This window comes from Phascolarctos cinereus, unplaced genomic scaffold (assembly GCF_003287225.1).
Source record: "Phascolarctos cinereus isolate Bilbo 61053 unplaced genomic scaffold, phaCin_HiC Scaffold_2;HRSCAF=192, whole genome shotgun sequence".
In the NCBI taxonomy this organism is placed as follows: Eukaryota; Metazoa; Chordata; class Mammalia; order Diprotodontia; family Phascolarctidae; genus Phascolarctos; species Phascolarctos cinereus.
The window spans coordinates 384,346,710-384,365,153 of record NW_027555625.1 but is presented as its reverse complement, the minus strand read 5'-3'; the positions used below and the strand labels follow the sequence as shown (position 1 = coordinate 384,365,153).

The window sequence follows — 18,444 nt, the reverse complement described above, 5'->3', positions numbered from 1 at the left end:
ACTACAGTCATGTGTAGCAAGCAGTTAAATTAGAAAGTGGCCAAATACCGTATTATTATTATTACATAATAATGTGGCCAAGAGATGTGTTCTGTCCCAGTCTGGTCATGAATGCAGGTGTCTCTTCCTTCACAGGTGTCTTTGCCAGGGTCTGCCTGATCCCCAAGTAGACCTGGTAATAGCCCTGGCGAGGTCCATAAGCGGCATTGCCCTCACACTGATCATCCACGTGACCTCTTCTGGAGATCATTCCCGGATAAACCCTGTCGCCATCACTAATGACATCCTGATCAGTGTCCTGGGCTTCACAGGGTTTGTGATGGGGACTTACCGAGCACTCTGTGAGGTGGTCCAGTCAAGCATTTCTCCTCTCTTCTCCAGCTCTACCAGTGCCTTTGTATAATGATTTTACGTTATTATGTGTGTAACGAGGCAGCTGTTGGCTCAGTGGATAGGGTGTTCAACTTAGAATCAAGAAGACTTGAGTTCAAATGCAGCCTTAGGTATTTACTAGCTGTATGACCCTGGGCAAGTTATTTGACCTTATCTGCCTCGATTTCCTCATCTGTCAAATCATACATAGCACCTATCTCTTAGGAGTTTTGTGAGAATACAATGAGATAATATTTGTGCAAAATTTAAATGAAAACTGTTATTATCTGTTTCTAATTGAACACTTCTTTCACTCCACAAATGGATTTGTAATGATATTGCCTATGAGGAACACTTAGTCTGTAATTACTAGGGTCTGTGTCTTCATGATCTCCCTTTCCTCCAGCCCAAACTTAGGCGAAAGAAGTCTGATCTCCTCATATACTGACTATATGACGTCCAGTGGCTAAATAATAATAGCATATGGCACTTCAAGTTTTGTAAAGGGTTTTACATATTTTAGCACATTGAGACCTCACAACAATCTTGTGAGGTAGGTATATGATCACCCTCAATATACAAATGAGGAAAATGACGTTGAGAGAGGTTAAATGACCTTCCTGATTCTGAGTCTCCACTCTCTCCGGTTTATCATGTAGCTGCCTAATCTTGGCTCCCTTCTCCCTCTGCTTCCCTTCAATGAGGTGGCTCCTTAAAGGAATATGGAACCAACTACTGACTTGTGGAACTGAGAGTTAGATCATAGAATCTTGGAACTGGAAGGGAACTCCCAGGAAATCTAGTCTCACCCGTACCTGAACAGGAATTCTCTCCAAGCATCCTTGGTAAATGGTCATCCAGTCTCTGCATGAAGATCTCCGTGACAGGAGGAATACTACCTTCCTAGGAAGTCCGGTCCATTTTTGGACGTGTCTAGTTATTGAGAAGTTTTTCCTTACTTTGAGTTTGTCTCCTTCTTTCTGTAACTTCAAGCCATCACTCTATGATCTCCCATTGACAAGAGGTCTCTTTTTCCCTCCTTCTTATCTCATATCGCTCAGACATCTTCCACCTGTTGAAGAAAAAAATGCATACCAATGCTGTACTCTGTGATTAGGCTCAAGTCTACCTGAAACAATTTTTATTCAGTTTAAAATTATTTTATGTCCAAGCCCTTTCTAGCTTGGAAAGAGATATATCCAAACCTACATGAGTCTCAATTTTAAGTAACATCTATAGTAATCTTAAATGAGGAAAAGATCACAATATGTTAAAGTACAGAAACATTCCAGAAGAGTCACCATTCAGTTCCTCCCCAGACCACTCCCCTTAAGGATTGATACTTAAGAACTGAATATCCTTCCTGTGGTCGATTTCAGAACATTGAATTTCAAAATTCTCAAAAAGAGAGGAGATATGGTTTTTAGGTGGGGCATGGTGCCAGTCACTATAGATGTACAAACAATGGTTTTACCTAGTCCTGGACCATTAATTTTTTTTTTGGGGGGGGCTAGGCAATGGGGTTAAGTGACTTGCCCAGGGTCACGCAGCTAGTAAGTGTTATATATCTGAGGCCGGATTTGAACTCAGGTCCTCCTGATTCCAGGGCAGGTGCTCTATCCACTGCACCACCTAGCTGGCCCCAAGGACCATTAAATTTGAGTTAAATTTGGTTATCACTCTTATTCCATTTCAAACAAAGGCTTTAACTTTTGTTTTTCCTGCTTTCCTAAATGGAAAAGTCTGGGCAGGGTTCAAGGCTGAAGAAATATAATTTCTTAATATTTCCAGAGAAACTAAGAAGGAAACTTTTAAAAACATATCTGCACCCCATTTTGTCCTCCTTCAACCCTGTCTGTCATGAAGAGGAAGAAGCCCTTCTCCTTGCCAACCCCTCTATGTGCATCCTCCATCCTATCCCTTGCTATGTTCTCCAGCTTTCCTTGCCACATTCTTTCTAACATTCAGCCTCTACTTGCTGGCTCCTTAGTGGCTTTCTACAATTATACACATCTCACCCATCTTTAAAAAACCCTCACTTTGATTCTGCCATTCATGATAGCTGTTGACTTATATATCTACTCCCTTTCTTGGCTAAACTTGAGAAAACCATCTATAATTGGTGCCTCCACTTCTCTCTTTCATTTATAAACTCTCTGAAATCTGGCTTCCCACCTCATCATTGATATGAAACTTCTCTTTCCAAGGTATCCAATGATCACTTAATTTAAAAATCTAGTGGCCTTGATCTCTCTGTACCCTCTGACACTGTGGATCACCTTTTCATTGATACTCTCTCCTTTCTAGGTTTTCATGACCGTTTTCTCCTGATTCTCTTCCTCCATATCTGACTATTCCTTCTCGGTCTCTTTTAATGGATCTTCATCCAGGTCATGTCCAGTAACCAAGGATATCCATCAAGGGTCTGACCTAGGTCCCCTTATCTTCTTCTTCTATGTTACTGTCACTTAGAGATCTCATCAGCTCCCCGTGGGCTCAACTATCATTTCTATACAGATGATGCCCAGATGTATATAACCAGCCCTGACCTCTCTCCTGAGCTCACCACCTGCCTTTTGGATATCTTGAACTGGATGTCTTATAGGCATCTCAAACTTAATGTGTCCAATCAGAACTTATTATCTTTCCCCTTAAACCCTCCCCTCTTCCAAATTTCCCTGCCAAGGCAGCTTGTGGCACAGCAGATAGGGCATTGAACCTGGAGTCAGGAAGATCTGAGTTCAAATTTGGTCTCAGACATTTACTAGCTGTAAAATGGAGGTAGTAATAGCACGTATCTTGCAGGGTTGTTGTGAGGATCAAATGAGGTAATATTTGTGAAGTGCTCAGTACAGTGCCTTGCATAAAGTGGGTATTCAGTAAATGTTTATTCTCTTCCCTCCTCCCTATTCCTGTTGAAGGAACTGTCATTATCCCTCCCAATCCCTAGGCTCACAAAATCAATATAAGCCTTGACTTTTTTCTTGCACTTATTACACATATCCAATCTGTCTCCAAGTCTCGTTTTTATGTTTATAACATATCTGGTAAATGTCCCTACGCTGGTGTAGATACCCACTGCAATAACCTTCTGATTAGCCCTTCTCCTCAAGTCTCTCCCTACTCCAAGTCATCATCCACTCAGCTGCCAAAGTGATTCCCCTGAAACAAAGGTTTGACCATGTCACCCCTTCACTACCATCCCCAGCCCCATTCACTAAGCTCCCGTGGCTCCCTGGATCAAACTTAAAATACCGTTTGGCATTTAAAGCCTTTTCAACCTGACCCCTTCCTGCCTTTCTAGTCTTCTTAAATTTCATTCCCCTCCATGTACTCCAACACCCAGCAATACTAGCTTTCTTGCTATTCCTCAAACAGAATATGTCCAGAGTCTGGGCATTTTCGCTGGTGATTCCTCATGCCTGGAGTGTTCTACCCCCTCCTTCACCTCCTGTCTCCCCTGACTTCCTTCAAGACTCAGCTCACATCCTGCCTTCTGTAGGAGGCCTTTCTGGTCCTCTCCACTATCAGTGCCTCTCCTCTGAAACAACCTTTCATCTGTTCTGTGTCTGTATGTTGTCTCTCTCATTTGTCCTCCCTGAGGGCAGGGACTATGTGTTTGCCTTGCTTTGTATCCCTATGGCTTAGTACAATGTCTGGCGTATAGTAAGTGCTAAATAAATGCTTAGTGACTCACTGGCTGACTTTGGAGCCAAGTGAAGTAAGTCTAATCACTTTTCTTTTTAAAAAAAAAATGGTCAATATTTTAAAGAATATATCACTGACTGAAAATATTCCCAATGACTCTCTATCCCAATCGAATCCGGGCACAAGAAGGAAGCGCAGTTAAGCAAAGCAAACCAACACATTGGGCTGTGTCTGCCAAATATGCCTCATTCTGTACCTGGAGCTTACCACCTTTCTCCTGCATCAGGATTTTCATCCTCAGTCTTCTGGAATTGATTGAGCGTCGCCATTAATCACAAGTGCCAATATCTTTCACTGTTGTTTTACTTTACATTATTATGACCATTGCATAAGTAAATCGTTCTTTTGGTTATGCTCATTTCACAGTGTATCAGTTCATATAATTCTTCCCCAGTTTCTCTGACTTTTTTGTATTCATTTCTCCTTATGGCTATAACCCATTACATTCATTTACCCCAGTTTGTTTAGCTGTTCTCTAATTCATGGGACCCTACTAGGTTTCCAGTTTTGTTTTTGTTTTTGTTCTTACTACAAAAGCATTGCTATAAATATCTCCTTTCTGTCTTAGATATTCTTGGGATATATGCCTAGAAGTAGTATTGTTAGGTCAAAGGTTATGTTCAGTTTGCTAACTTTCTGAACATGGTTCCAAATTATTTTCCAAAATGATTGGACCAATTTATAGCTTCTCCAACTTTGCAATTTATCTACTCCCTCTTCCACATGATGATGACCTTTTGGATTCTTGAAGATAGCTATCATGTCTCACCTAGGTCTTCTTTTTCAAACCTAAACATTCTTCCCATTTTCTTCAACTAATCTCCATGTGTCACAGTCTCTGGTTCCCTCACCATTGTCGTTGCCCTCCTCCAGATGTGTTCAAATTTGCCGATGTCAGTGACACCCAGAACTGAACACAACATTCTAATTATGGTCCGAACAGGTCAGAAGACAATGGGGCTATTATTTCCCTAGCCTCTCTTAATGTAGCCTGAGTGGGCCATATCATACTGTAGATTTCTGACGAGTTTAAAATCCATTAAAATCCTCATGTATTTTTCACAAAAACTGTTCTCTAGGTACATTGCACTTGTGCATTTGATTAACTTGAATGCAAGTTTAAGACTTAACATGTACCTTTATTCAATTCCACCTTATTAGATCTGGCCCATTTCCAAGCGGTTAAGACCATCTTCATTCCTGACTCTATAATACAAGATGTTAACTATCACCCCCGGCTTCATATCATCTGCCAATTTTTTAAGCAATCTTTCTTCTTGACTTGCTTTGAGATTTGGACCAGCAATTTGCACTCCCTGAATACTTCCAACGGGAAATGATTTCTCGACTTGATCTTCAGGTACTTTATATCCCTCTTAATAGTCAGTCAATAAACATTTCTTAAGGGCCTGCTATGTGCCAGATGAGTAGCTAGGTGGCACAGTGGATACAGTGCAAAGCCTGAAGCCAAGAAGACTCATCTTCCTGAGTTCAGTTCTGGCCTCAGACACTTACTAGCTGTGTGACCATGGGCAAATTATCTAACTCTGTTCCTCATTTAAAGCACTTAATTCAGTTCCTCATCTGTAAAATGGGCTAGAGAAGGAAATGGCAAACCACTTCAGTATCCCTTGCCAAGAAAACCCCAAATGGGGTCGTGAAGAGTCAGACATGACTGAAACAATTGAACAACAACGACGACATGTACCAGGTACTTTGCTAAGCTCTGGGGATATACAAAGAGGCAAAGGCAGACAGTCCTAGCCCTCAAAGAGCTCACACTCTAATCTCTGAACCTTTCATATTCTGAGTTACGTTTATGTGTATATCGTATATGTCTCCTCTATTAGACAGTAAACCCCTTGACAGCATGTACTATGTCTTATTCATGATTATAGTCCTCTCAGCTGCTCAGCAGTTATTGAATGAATGAATGAATGAGTTTGCCAATCGGCAATGAAAATCCGTAACAGGAATATGACCTTGTCATTGTCTTAGTGGTTATTTAGCACTTTGAATTAAGTGTTAAGTACAGTATTTATCTAGTCTTCAAAGCTGGATTTTTAATATTTCATTCTCATCCTCTAGCTAAAGCATAATGGGAATATTAGAAGCGGCTGGTTTTCAAGAAAACAAAATTCTATTCCTTTTCGGAATTCCAGCTAATGCTTTGTAAGACTCTATTTGACTGCAATCACACTTTGCATCAGAAGAAATCTGGTGATGAGGTAAATATGAGGATGAGGGGGAAAGAGGAGGAAAAACTCAAGCAATCCTTGCTTTCAGCACGGATTTGGACAAACAAGTTCATCTTCAGCTGAGGGCTGAGGATGATGAGGGAGGCCAGGAGAACAGGTGAGTTGGAAGTATGTCCTGTTACTGTGTGGGAGATATACTAATTTGGTAAACCTATTTCTCCACCCCCAGAGAATTTATTAACTGGGATTGGCCCCAGGTGGAGGTGGGAAGGAGCTGGTCCTGTGTTATCTGAGGGTATTGAAATGTACCCTGGATTGACTAGGAAGATCTAGGTCCTAGTTCTTCTGACAGTATGATCCTAAACAAGTGGTTTAACCTTCTGAACTTGTTTTTGCATCTATAACGTGGCTATAATAATACTTGCCCTAAAATTATAGGATCTTAGGGGTTATGTAGTCCAACCTCTCACCCTAAGTAGGAATTTTCATTTCACAATATTCCTAATAAGTGGTCATCTAATTTGTGCTTGAATGCTTTTACTTAGAGGAAATTCACTACCTTAAAAGCAAGCCCATTTAAATTCCCAACATTTCTAATTATGAAAAATCTCATCTTTATATAATCTGGTTTTCCTCTAAATTCTACTCATTTGTCCTATTTTCCTTTTATTTTTGAAAATGTATTTTACTTTTTCCAATTACATGTAAGAAATTTTTTTAATATTTTTTTTGTTTTGAGTTCCAAATTCCCTCCCTCCCCCTCTCCCTGAGATGCAATTTGATGTTACACTTGTGTAGTCATACAAAATTTATTTCCATATTAGTCATTTTGTGAAAGAAAACCCAGACCAAAAAAAGAAAGAAAATGAAAAAATGAAGTATGCTTCAATCTGCATTCAAACTTTGTAAGTTCTTTCTCTGGAGGTGGATAGCATTTTTCATCATAAGTCTTATGGAATTGTCTCGGATCATCGTATTGCAGAGAATAGCAAAGTCATTCACAGTTGATCATCGTACAGTATTGCTGTTACTGTGTACAGTGTTCTCCTGGTTCTGTTCACTTTACTTTGTGTCAGTTCATGTAAGTCTTTCCAGATTTTTCTGAAAGCATCCTGATCATCTTTTCTTATCGCACAATAGTGTTTCTATTTTTTCCCTTTAGAGCCAGATAGGGTTCTTTCTTCTAGATGATAACATCTTAGATATTTAAGGACAGTAAATATGTCATCATCCATATTACACATCCTCAATGAAGTGTGAATGAATAGACAAGTACCCAGGATCAGGAGATATCCTTAGTCTTTTCAACAATCTCTGAGGTTTTGGGAATATATTTTTAAATGATATAATTTCTGTATGCCTTGTCTTCTTCAAGACAACTTGAAGTGTCACGTTTATCAACACTGTACCCAGAACTAAACACTAAGTATTCTAGATGAGGTCTTACTAGGATGAATTTTCCTTGACTGCCTAAGAGACTGTGGTAGCTTTTTGGCAGTCTTATCACTAATATTGACTAATATTGAGCTTGCCGCTGCTTTAAAAAAAAAAACACAAAAAACTTGTCTTTTTCTCATGATTTTTTGTCAAACCAGTTCTCTCATCTTGAATTTGTAGAACTAAGTTTTAAAATCTAAGAATAGGAATTTATATTTATTAAATTTCCTTTAAGTAGATTTAGCCAATTTTTCTAGGACTCATGGGTTCTTAACCTGGAGTCTGTGAACTTAAAAAATTTGCTGACTGTTGCAATCAAATTGGCTTCCTTTGTAATCCCATGCATTTTATTTGTTGCATTTAACAACATTATTCTGGGAGGAGGTCCTTAGATTCTTCCAGACTGCCAGAGGGCCCCATGAGACACAAAAAAGTTAAGAGTACTCATTCTAAATTGATGTCTTTTGGGACCCTGATTATATCATACAATTAATTAGCTATTCCTCGTGGCTTTGTGCCACCTGAAAATGTGCTTAAAATGTCATCAGATGAAGGCTAGATGCCCATCTGTCAGGGTATAAGGATTAGATCAGTTCTAAGATTCTATAATGTTTTATTTCTTTATCTTATAAAGTAGGCAGGGCAGGTCTTATTATCCCATTTTACAAATAAGGAAACTGATGGTCAGAGAATTTAAATGACTTTCTTTCAAGGTCACATATTACTAAGTGTCTAAACTAGGACTCAAACATATAGCCTAAGGCAGGGGTGGGCAACCTTCGGTCACACCTTAGGCCACAAATTCCCAATCCCTGGCCGAAGGGTTCAAATTTGGTGCTTTTTTTTCCACTATACTATTCTGCCTGTAACTGACTTTACCATCATAGAGACTGGATTATAGAATTGAAAACTGAAAGAGACTTCAGGGATAATCTAGACTAACTCCCTCATTTTACAGATGAGGAAATTCAGGAGTTTAGAAATTGAATCCACAAAATGAATGCTGCTAAATAGGCTTTGGGACTGAATTGTTAGGTGTGTAGGGGGTATCAGGTAGGTTGGTCCCTAGAGGTCTATGCTGATGTCCAGACTTCAGCCCCACAATGACTGATGCCTGGTGTTTGGCCCCCATTGTCTGGTGTCTCAGGATCTCTTCAACTGGCTAGGCAGGTGTGCTTTCTCCCTTTTTTAGGCCCAGTTCAAAGGAGCCTAAAAAAGGAACTTTATCCAAAATTGTTAAATTAAGTAGATAGAGGGAACTTTATCCACTACTGTTTTAGTCAATCAAATCATCTCCCAGATGCTGAGACTTAATTACTCATGCTCAGTGAGGTATGAATGAGGCACTCAGGATCAGGACAGGCCCTCAGCCTTCTCAGCCAAATACTAATGGTACATGCCATCTCCCTTTAAAGGGAGATGCCACCAGAATCCCAAATCAGGAGCTCCTTCCTAACCTCATCAAACTGATCAGGCCACCCTAATTGATCCTTTCCATTTAAAACTGATGAGAACATTGGGAAGGGAAAATTCCTATAGGATTAGTGCTGGAAGGGCCCTACAAGGCCATTCAACCCCATCATTTTACAGATGGAGAAACTGAGGCCCCAATAGAGGAAGTGACTTGCTTAAAGTTATATAAATAGTAAATGACATAGTTGAGATTCAAAACCAGTAGCTACTACCTCACATCTCAGAGGAACAATGTGAGGCCTGGGTTCTCATTTCCAACTATGGATTTCCCATAAGGGAAATAGTAACATCTAGGCTCTAGATACTCTGATGCCGTTTTGACTCCTGGGTTGATTGTTCACTTGAAATCAAGGCGTGGGTAGGCTTTCTGCTGGACTACGTGACAAATTATGGAGAGCATTTGTCTGGGGTGGGGAAGAGGGCCGGGCACCCTAGCTCATGAAGCTGAAAAATACAAAAATTAGCAAAGAAGGGAGGATACTCCTTGGCTTCTGCCACTTTCTGTCCCTTCCTGTGTGACCCTGCCAGTGGATGGAAAAGATTTGAGACACTGGCAGGGCTTTATGTGTATGGTAACTGGAATCTGCACTGGAGATGATAAAGAGATCTCAATTCTAGTGTGATCTCCTCTCTTCCCCCTCAGCCATTTAAGCTAACCCTCTTATTTTACATGTGGGGAAACTGAGGCACAAAGAAATTAAATGACTTGCTCAGTGTCACACAACTAGTAAATGGATGAGGCACGATTTGTACTCAAATCTTCCTGACTCCAAGTTCGATGCCCTAACCATTGAGGATAGACCCAGTTGCTACCCTTAGTGGACAGTTGTACACAGAAGCCTCCTCTCTCTCTCTCTCTATGTTCATTTATTATGATGAGACCTGCTCAGAGTCACAAACATAGTAATAGTTGAATCTAGGTCTCCTGACTCCGGGTCCACCTCTCTGTACCTCCTCAGGGGCAGCTAGGTGGCACAGTGGATAGAACTCCAGGCCTGGAATCAGGAAGACCTGAGTTCAAATTTGGCCTCAGACACTTTCTAGCTGTGTGACCCTGGGCAAGCACTTAACCCTGTTTGCCTCAGTTTCTTCATCTGTAAAATGAACTGGAGAAGGAAATGGCAAATGACTCCCGTATCTTTGCCAAGAAAACCCAAATAGGGTCACAAAGAGTCAAACATAACTGAACAACAACATACCACCTCAGGTATGTTCTGTATCACATGACCAGTAAGTCTGATTGAGGGCACTGGAGATAGTTAACCTGAAAAAGAAAGGATTCATGTGGAAAGAGATTAGATGTATTTTGCTGGGCCCAAGAAGGGCAGAGCTGGGTCCAAAAGGAGAAATGTCCGGGGTGGTAGATTTGTCTTCAATCTAAGTAGAATTTACCAGCATTCACAGCTATCCAACCCTGGAAATGAATTGCACAGTGAGGAAGTGCAGCCCCATCAATATAACTGCTTGTCAGAACGTTGTAGAGGGAAAGCACCTTGTCTTGATGTTTGACTCAATGTTCACCATGGTGGGGCCAGTCCATTATGGATGACACCCAGTGGTGTCAGAGGGTGGTTTTCCTCAGGTGCGTAGGAGTAATTTACTGATGTAAATTCCAACTCTATAAGCTCAGCCACAGAGAGGGGAGTGTTCTCCATCCAAGAGCTCCTTCCTGTTCAAACCCCATTGTTCAGATTTAATAGTCAAACGTTGCTCATTATACCATTCACAATGTATTTATGCAAGGCCCTGCCCTTCAAGGATTTAATTCACCCAGTTACTTACTTTCAGGATCAGTTTTATAAACACTAAAATACAATAGAAAAGAAGGCTGTTAATATTATGGGGATTTGGGTTTTTCAAGGCTATGCCAGCAGGACACAAGCTGTGGTGGGTCCTAACAATGTGGCATTTGGAGCTTTATTCTGAAAGATATCCCCGAAGGGTGGACAGTCAAGGCAGCAAGATAGGCTGTCAGCCCCTGGCCCCTAACTCCAGGCTACTGGAAAAAGGAAATGGCCCTAGGTTGGGTTGTCAGAAGCCCTTTTGGCTTTGTCCAGAGAGACTGAGCAGCTTTAAGGCCACAATGATGTTACAGAGGCGTTACAGAGGCTCTACTTTTGTTCCCAGAGCCCAGACTCTGTGACTCTCCAGCTTCCTGGGACTGTTGGACACTGCTGAGAGGGCCTGAAGCAGGTGGACAATCTGAGGAAGAGCAGAAGGTGTACATGAAATTAAAGTAGAAGCTCTGTGCTAGGCCCCAGGTTGCGTCCTGGACTTCAGTAGGAGGCAAACGGATACAGGCAAGCCTGGCAGCAACTGGGTTCTCAGGACCCTGGGGAGTTTAAGAGGAAGAGATGATATTGGAAACTAAAAATTAATTAATTAATTGATTGATTATTAAAAAAAAAAAAGAAAGAAGGGGCAGTTAGGTGGCGCAGTGGATAGAGCATCTATCCTGAAGTCATGAGGACCTGAGTTCAAATCGGACCTCAGACCAAACACTTAACACTTACTAGCTGTGTGACCCTGGGCAAGTCACTTAACTCCAATTGCCTAAAAAAAAAAAGAGCAATTCAAGTGAAGTCAACAAGCATTTAATACTATATGCTGGCACTGGGAGTACAAATATGAACAAAAAGAAAGCTGACCTCAAGAAGCTTATTTTCTTTTTTACAACCAGTATCTCTGATAAAGACCTCATTTCTAAAATTTATAGAGAACTGAGTCAAATTTATAAGAATACAAGTCATTCCCCAACTGATAAGTGGCCAAAGGATATGAACAGGCAGTTTTCAGAGGAAGAAACTAAAGCTATCTGTAGTCATATGAAAAAATGTTCTAAATCGCTATTGATAAGAGAAATGCAAATCAAAACAACTCTGTGATACCACATCACACCTATGGGATTGGCCAACATGACAAAACAGGAAAATGATAAATGTTGGAGAAGATGTGGGAAAATTGGAACATTAATGCATTGTTGGTGGAATTGTGAAATGATCCAACCATTTTGGAGAGTAGTTTAGAACTATGCCCAAAGGGCTATAAAAATGTGCATACCCTTTGAGCAATACCACTTCTAAGTCTGTGTCCCAAAGGGATCATACAATGGGAAAAGGACCCACATGCACAAAAATATTTATTTTTTTTGTGGTGATAAAGAATTGGAAATTGAGAGGATCCCTATCAATTGGGGAATGGCTGAACAAGTTGTGGTCCATGAATGCAATGGAATACTATTGTGCTATAAGAAATGATGAGCAGACACACTTCAAAAAAACCTGGAAAGACATGAGCTGATACAGAGTGAAATGAGCAGAACCAGGAGAACATTGTACATAGTAACAGCCAAGTTGTACCATGACTAACTTGATGGACTTGGCTCTTCACAAAAATGCAAGAATGGAAGACAACTCCAAAAGACTCACAATGGAAATTTCGATCCACATCCAGAGAAAGAACTATGGAGTCTGGTTTTTTTTTTCCCCTTAGGCAATTGGGATTAAGTGACTTGCCCAGGGTCACACAGCTAGTAAGTGTCAAGTGCTTGGTCTGAGGCCTCAGGTGCTCTATCCACTGCCCACCTAGCTGCCCCTATGCAGTGTAGATGGAAGCATACTATTTGCTCTCCTTTTCCTTTGTTGTTTTGTTTTGTTGCTTCATTCTCATGGTTCCTCCCATTAGTTCTAATTGTTCTTTACATCATGACTAATGGGAAAATACGCTTAATATGAATGTATAAGTACAGCCTGTCAGATTGCACACCGTCTTGGGGGAGAGGGGGAGAAAATCTGAAACTCAAAATCTTATGGAAGTAAATGTTAAAACTAAAAATAAATTCATTAATTATCAAAAACAAAAGAAGCTTATATTCTAATCAGGGAAGGCAATATTTAAAAGACAGCTGAGAGGCACGGAGAGGGGGAAGAAAAGATGGGAAGTGGCATGGAGGGAGAAGTCTAAAGAGTCAGAAGTTGGGAGAGGAGTGGAGTGAGCATGGCTGGCCTCAGCACATCCTCCAAATGGAAATCCATGGGGATGTTCATAAATCTAAGGAGGGGACCACAGAAGCAAAGAGATCTTCCAGGTAAGAAGGTGAATGAGATATAGTGAACAAGTCCAGAGAATCAGGAGTGGAGCCAGAAGAGAAATCAAGGAATGAGCACATGGTTATTGATAGGAGGGATCCTAATGAAATTGGTAGTTGGGGATCCAGTGGGTCTAGTTATACCACTGTATGAGCTCTTACTCTTCCTGTGTTTTCTTAAACAGCAGCCTCTGTATCCTCATGGTTTTGTCCAGAATGGCAGGAGACCCAGGAAAAAATAAAAGATTCCCAGTCAGTGCTTTCAAGCTCTAAGTGTGCCAGAGTCTGGTGAAAATACTGAAGAAAAAAAAAATCACACACTCCCTTGGTGAATTCCAGAAGGTAGCAATTAGTGTTGCAAGTGCCAGTAGTAAACCTTTGGGTGTGGTGAATCTAGGGATGTATTTGGGGAAATTTTGTCTTGGTTAGACCAGGGGCCTGCATTTATTGCATTTACTTTCTCCTCACTAGTAAACCAAAATCCATCTCTTCATTAAGATTAAATGCAGTAATGGCAGCAAATTTATGTAGTGTTCTAAAACATCTTTCTCACATCTTGTGGTTGTACTAGGGTCAGAGTTATCTCCATTTCACAGAAGAAGAAAGTGAATCAGAGAATAGAAGTGTTATGCAGAACATTATTTTGCCATTTAGGTAGTAGGGCCCTTTAAGCCATGGAAAGCAAAAGTTGGTGCTTAATCTTGCCCCAGACCTCTTTCCTCCTAAATCTAAACAATAGTGAATGTACTCTCTTGTAGCTCAGCACAGCCCATACCTCCAACGCAAATGGATAAGAAGCTTGCAATGTAATTGCTTTAGAAAATTATGTTTATACCAGAGACCAGGACGCCTGGTCTGGTTTGTGTGATCCCTGACCTGTAATGATGGGGTCCTCGGGTGCTGTGCTTCTACTTGTGCCCCAATTTCTCCCTAGTCTCAGAAACACTGTCTGACAACCACTCCCCAGCCCAAGGACACTGTGCCTAGCAGTTATTCATGCATGGGCCTCAGCACAACCCTTATTTCTCTCCCTGGTACAGCTACACAGAGCTGGGCTGCTCAGGCCCCAGCCCTCAGATCATGTGTCTGGAAGCCTCCCAATTCCTCAGTAAGTTCCTGTGTTGTGAGAAAGCTTTCCTTTGTTGCAGAGCATTCTCATGTCAAGACAGAGGGAGAGGGGTGTCCTTGACCAGCCCAAGAACTCTTCCTCTTGCCAAACTTCAAAGATCCATCCCCCTCCCTGTCCTGTATACTCCCTGTACTTTCCCATCCATAGCCCCCAAAGATACCTGTATCTTTGGATTACCTCATCAGTGTTCCTCGCATTTCTTTCCCATGCTCTTTTCTATATAAACCCTAGCTCGACCACTGATGGGGGCTGTTTGATTTGGATGTGCATACCCCTGGTAGCTGCGCGATAATAAATCCACATCTTAAATTTTGTCTGGGTTTGCCTCTCTGATTTCTCAGTACAACAGAAGTAATTTGCTGAATGTCACACAGCTAGTATCAAAGTCAGGATTGACCTGGCCTTCTGACTCCCAATCTAATGCTCCTTCCACTGTATCCTGGTACCTCTGAGGGTCCCTTCCTCTCTGAGGCTGGCCTTGTTTCCTCACCACTACTGGAATAGACACCAGGTAGTAACCATTCTCCTGAACTGCCTTGAGAACATGCAAATATTTGCTAAAGGGAACCTGCATGATAATAGCAGTCCTTGTACCTCTGATACAGGTTTTTGTTAGACCTAACAAGCAATGTCTGCAACTCGATGAATGCTTTTTATGTGTCTATATTATTTAAAGACTCCCTCTTTCTGAAGGGGGGAGAAACATGGACTCATATCTTCTTCCCCCTACCCTCACTGCCCTAGATCCTGTGGTAGACAGATTGAGAATTTAAAAACTGGTCTTCTAATCCCAGTTTTTTCAATAAGGAGATGCACGATCGTGAGTAAATCACTTTATAGGCTGTGGAGCTAGAAAGGACCTTAGATATTATCTCTGCAACTCCTTCATTTTACAGATTGAAGTCCAATGAAATTAAGTGGTTTGTCCACTTAAGGGCAAATGAGGAAATAAGTACAAGAGACTGGAGCTGAATCCAGGTCCTCCGATTTAAAATTCAACATTCTTTTCTACTCTACCACAATATTTCTCTGGGCCTCACTCTCCCCATCTGTAAAATCAGGTTATTGGACTCAATCTCTCGGGTCCATTGTAGTTCTAACACAACATGTTGTGGTTGGAGGCAGTGGGGTATAACAGAATGAACTTGACTTTGGATTCAGAACACTAAGGTTATAGTCCCAAATCTGCTACTTATTACCTGTGTGAATTTAGCCAAGTCACTTACTGTTTCTTGGCCTCACTTCCTCATCTGTAAAATGAAGGTTTCGATTAAATTATCTTGAAAGACTCTGCTAGTTCTAAATGTGATATTCCTTTCCAGCACTAGAATTCACTTGTTTTTTGAAGTTACAGAAGTAAGAAGTATGAATGACTGTCCTTCCTCATCACTGGCATAAAGCTCTTTGTGATTTTTTTTGGCATTTTGACTTTAGGCCAGAAAGTGGGTGGGATCTGGCCTAAGAATTATGTGGAAGAGGGACCCTCTAGTATAATGTGGATCAGATGAGTGGGGAAGAAAGCAAGATTCCCTTAAAGAGGCTGAAGGAGTTCTTCCCTTTTCCCATCGAGATCTACTTTAAATTGTAATATCCTACTGCTCTCTAATGGCCTAATCTGATGTCCCAGAGGTACAAAGCTAGGATAACTCCTCAAAGATTATTTAGAGAATCTGGACTCAAACCCAGGCCTTGGGGGTACCATTCAATCAACCAGTTAGCATTTTTAAGCACCTACCTAGTGTTAGGCTCAGAAGGAGGAGCTGGAGATAAAAAAGGGAAGGAGTCTCTCTGCCTTTAAGAACCTTAACTTCTCCTGAAAGGCATGGAATGTGTCCAGAGATATGTGTCAATATAAGATGTTTGTGAAATAGACAAAAAGTGATTGGCAGGGGTGGGGACACTAACAACCGAGGAAGTCAGGAAGGGCCTCTTGTACAAGACCTTTTGGTGCTCTTGGAATCTCTTATTTCTCTCAAGTATCATCTTCCACATAAAATCTTTCCTAATCCTTTTACCCACTGGTACTCCTCCAATTTTTGTCATTCAGTTGTTTTTCAGCCATTTCCAAATCTTTGTGACCCCATTCGGGGTTTTCTTGTCAAAGATACAGAAGTGGTTTGCCATTTTTTTCTTCAGTTCATTTTACAGATGAGGAAACCACGGCAAACAGGGTTGAGCGACTTGCCCAGGGTCACACAGTTAGTGTCTGAGGCCAGCCTCTCCCGGTAACTTTGTATCTGTTTTATATATGCCTATATACATACATATTGTTCTAGTTGTATCTCTGTCCTCTAGAACAGTGTAAAGCACATAGTAGGTCATCAATAAAATACCTGTTGATTGTTTCAGGAGAAGCAAACTCTGGGTTTGCCCCCCCCCCCAAATCCCTGTGGGATGTGGATGTGGGCTAGAACAGCTGCGAACAGACGGACTTCAGTCTCGTTTGGTTTAGGGACTTGTGGTTTCTCATTTTTAGGGCCCTGGGAGAGTCTGAAACCAAAAGTCACTTCCACTGGGCCCCTTCAGCCAAGGAGAGTAGGTGTTAGCCCAGGAGAGTTGGGCGGGGCCTTGTTTAAGCTCCTGAAGACAGCCTGTGAAGGCACAGCCAGTTGAGCTGCGATTGTCCATCTGCACTAGGCATCTGTTTGCCTCCATACCAGGCACCTTTCCCATTCTTCATCAATACTTTTAGAGCTACTTTTGGAGTCTGCAGTCATGGCTACTCCAAATAAAGATCCCACTGGGAACCTGGAGCTCAAGACCAAGGCTACTGTGACCTTCAGTTCTAATCCAGTCAGCCCACCAGACAGCACCTGGAAGTTCCACAACAAAGAATGTAACAATACCGGCTCAAAGGAGGGGAGCACCCCTGAGGGTGGGAGCAGTGGCTCTGACCCGAGCTCTTGCCAGAAGGTCGAGGGGATAACGTAAGTGGCTCATTCTGTCTTTCTCATTTTTGGCCTGGTTACTTTTCTATCTTGTGTTTGCAATAAATACTCTTGGGCTGTGCTTTGCTTCTTTGTAGGTGGTGTGTTCAGAGGCAGGTGTGTTTCATTCTCCTCATTTGACAAATGGAGAAATTGAGGTATGGGAAGATTAAGTTAGTTGCAAAGCTAAGATCAGAACTCCTTGCCACTGAGGATCCGGTCTGCTTTGTAGACTTTGTTTTACCTGGCTGTGCTATCCCTAGAAAGTCCTGAGTGCAGAGCAGAAACCCAGGCTGCTCTAAAAAAGCATCTAGGCCAAGGGTCCTTAACCTTTTTTGTGTTATAGACCCCTTTGGCATCCTAGGGAAGCCTATGAACCCCGTCTCAGAATAATGTTTTTGAATGCATAGAATAAAATGCATAGCTTTCCTGACTTTCTCCAAGTCTTAAAGTCCCATATTCCATAAGAAGACTTTTCTATACCTCCTTCATCTTATTGCCTCCTCTGTGAGAGTATCTCCAATTTATGCTGCATGTGTCTTGTTTGTAATTCTTTACCCAGTATCTTTCTCCCATTAGACTGTGAGTTCCTTGAGAACAGGGATCATTTTTATTTTTTGCCTTTCTTTGTATCCCCAGCATTTAGTACAGTGCCTGGCACATAGTAGGTGCTTAATAGATGCTTGTTGACTTGACTTTTAGAATGAGTTCATGGACCCCAGGTTAAATTCCTGATCTAGAGAAAAATGGTATCTGAATTTAGGACCATGAGAGCACTAGGGAGAGCCTGGGAATTTCCGGCATTAATACCAATAGCTCAAATAACCTCATGAAGAAGGGAGAATAAATATTATAATCACCATTTCGCCAATGACAGTAAGGCTTGACTTCCCTATTCCCTTCTCATCAAATAAAAATTGTAGAGACTCCTCTCAGGTCACTGGATTCTGGCTCCCCCTCTTCCCTTCAGACTCTGTCTCAGATCTGTCATAAGCAGAAATATAGGGTTTTTCTTGGGAAACTGTTTTTTGTTTCTTACTCAGGGATTATCCAGCAGGGTTCTCTTTGCATCTAATCCGTTTGAATTGATGCCCAGTAGATAGAAGTTTGTTT

At 41.4% G+C, this 18,444-nt stretch overlaps 1 protein-coding gene across 1 annotated transcript in view; it reads left to right on the top strand.

Moving 5' to 3' along the window:
* Positions 1-12,774: 12,774 nt before the first annotated feature.
* The window catches only part of LOC110192862 (proton-coupled amino acid transporter 1-like), a 36,741-nt gene continuing 31,071 nt past the window's right edge, over positions 12,775-18,444 (top strand). The window contains exon 1 of the mRNA XM_020964263.2: positions 12,775-17,331. Coding sequence (XP_020819922.1) covers positions 17,120-17,331 — 212 coding nt within the window. The 5' untranslated portion in view covers positions 12,775-17,119. The remainder of the gene's footprint in view (positions 17,332-18,444) is intronic.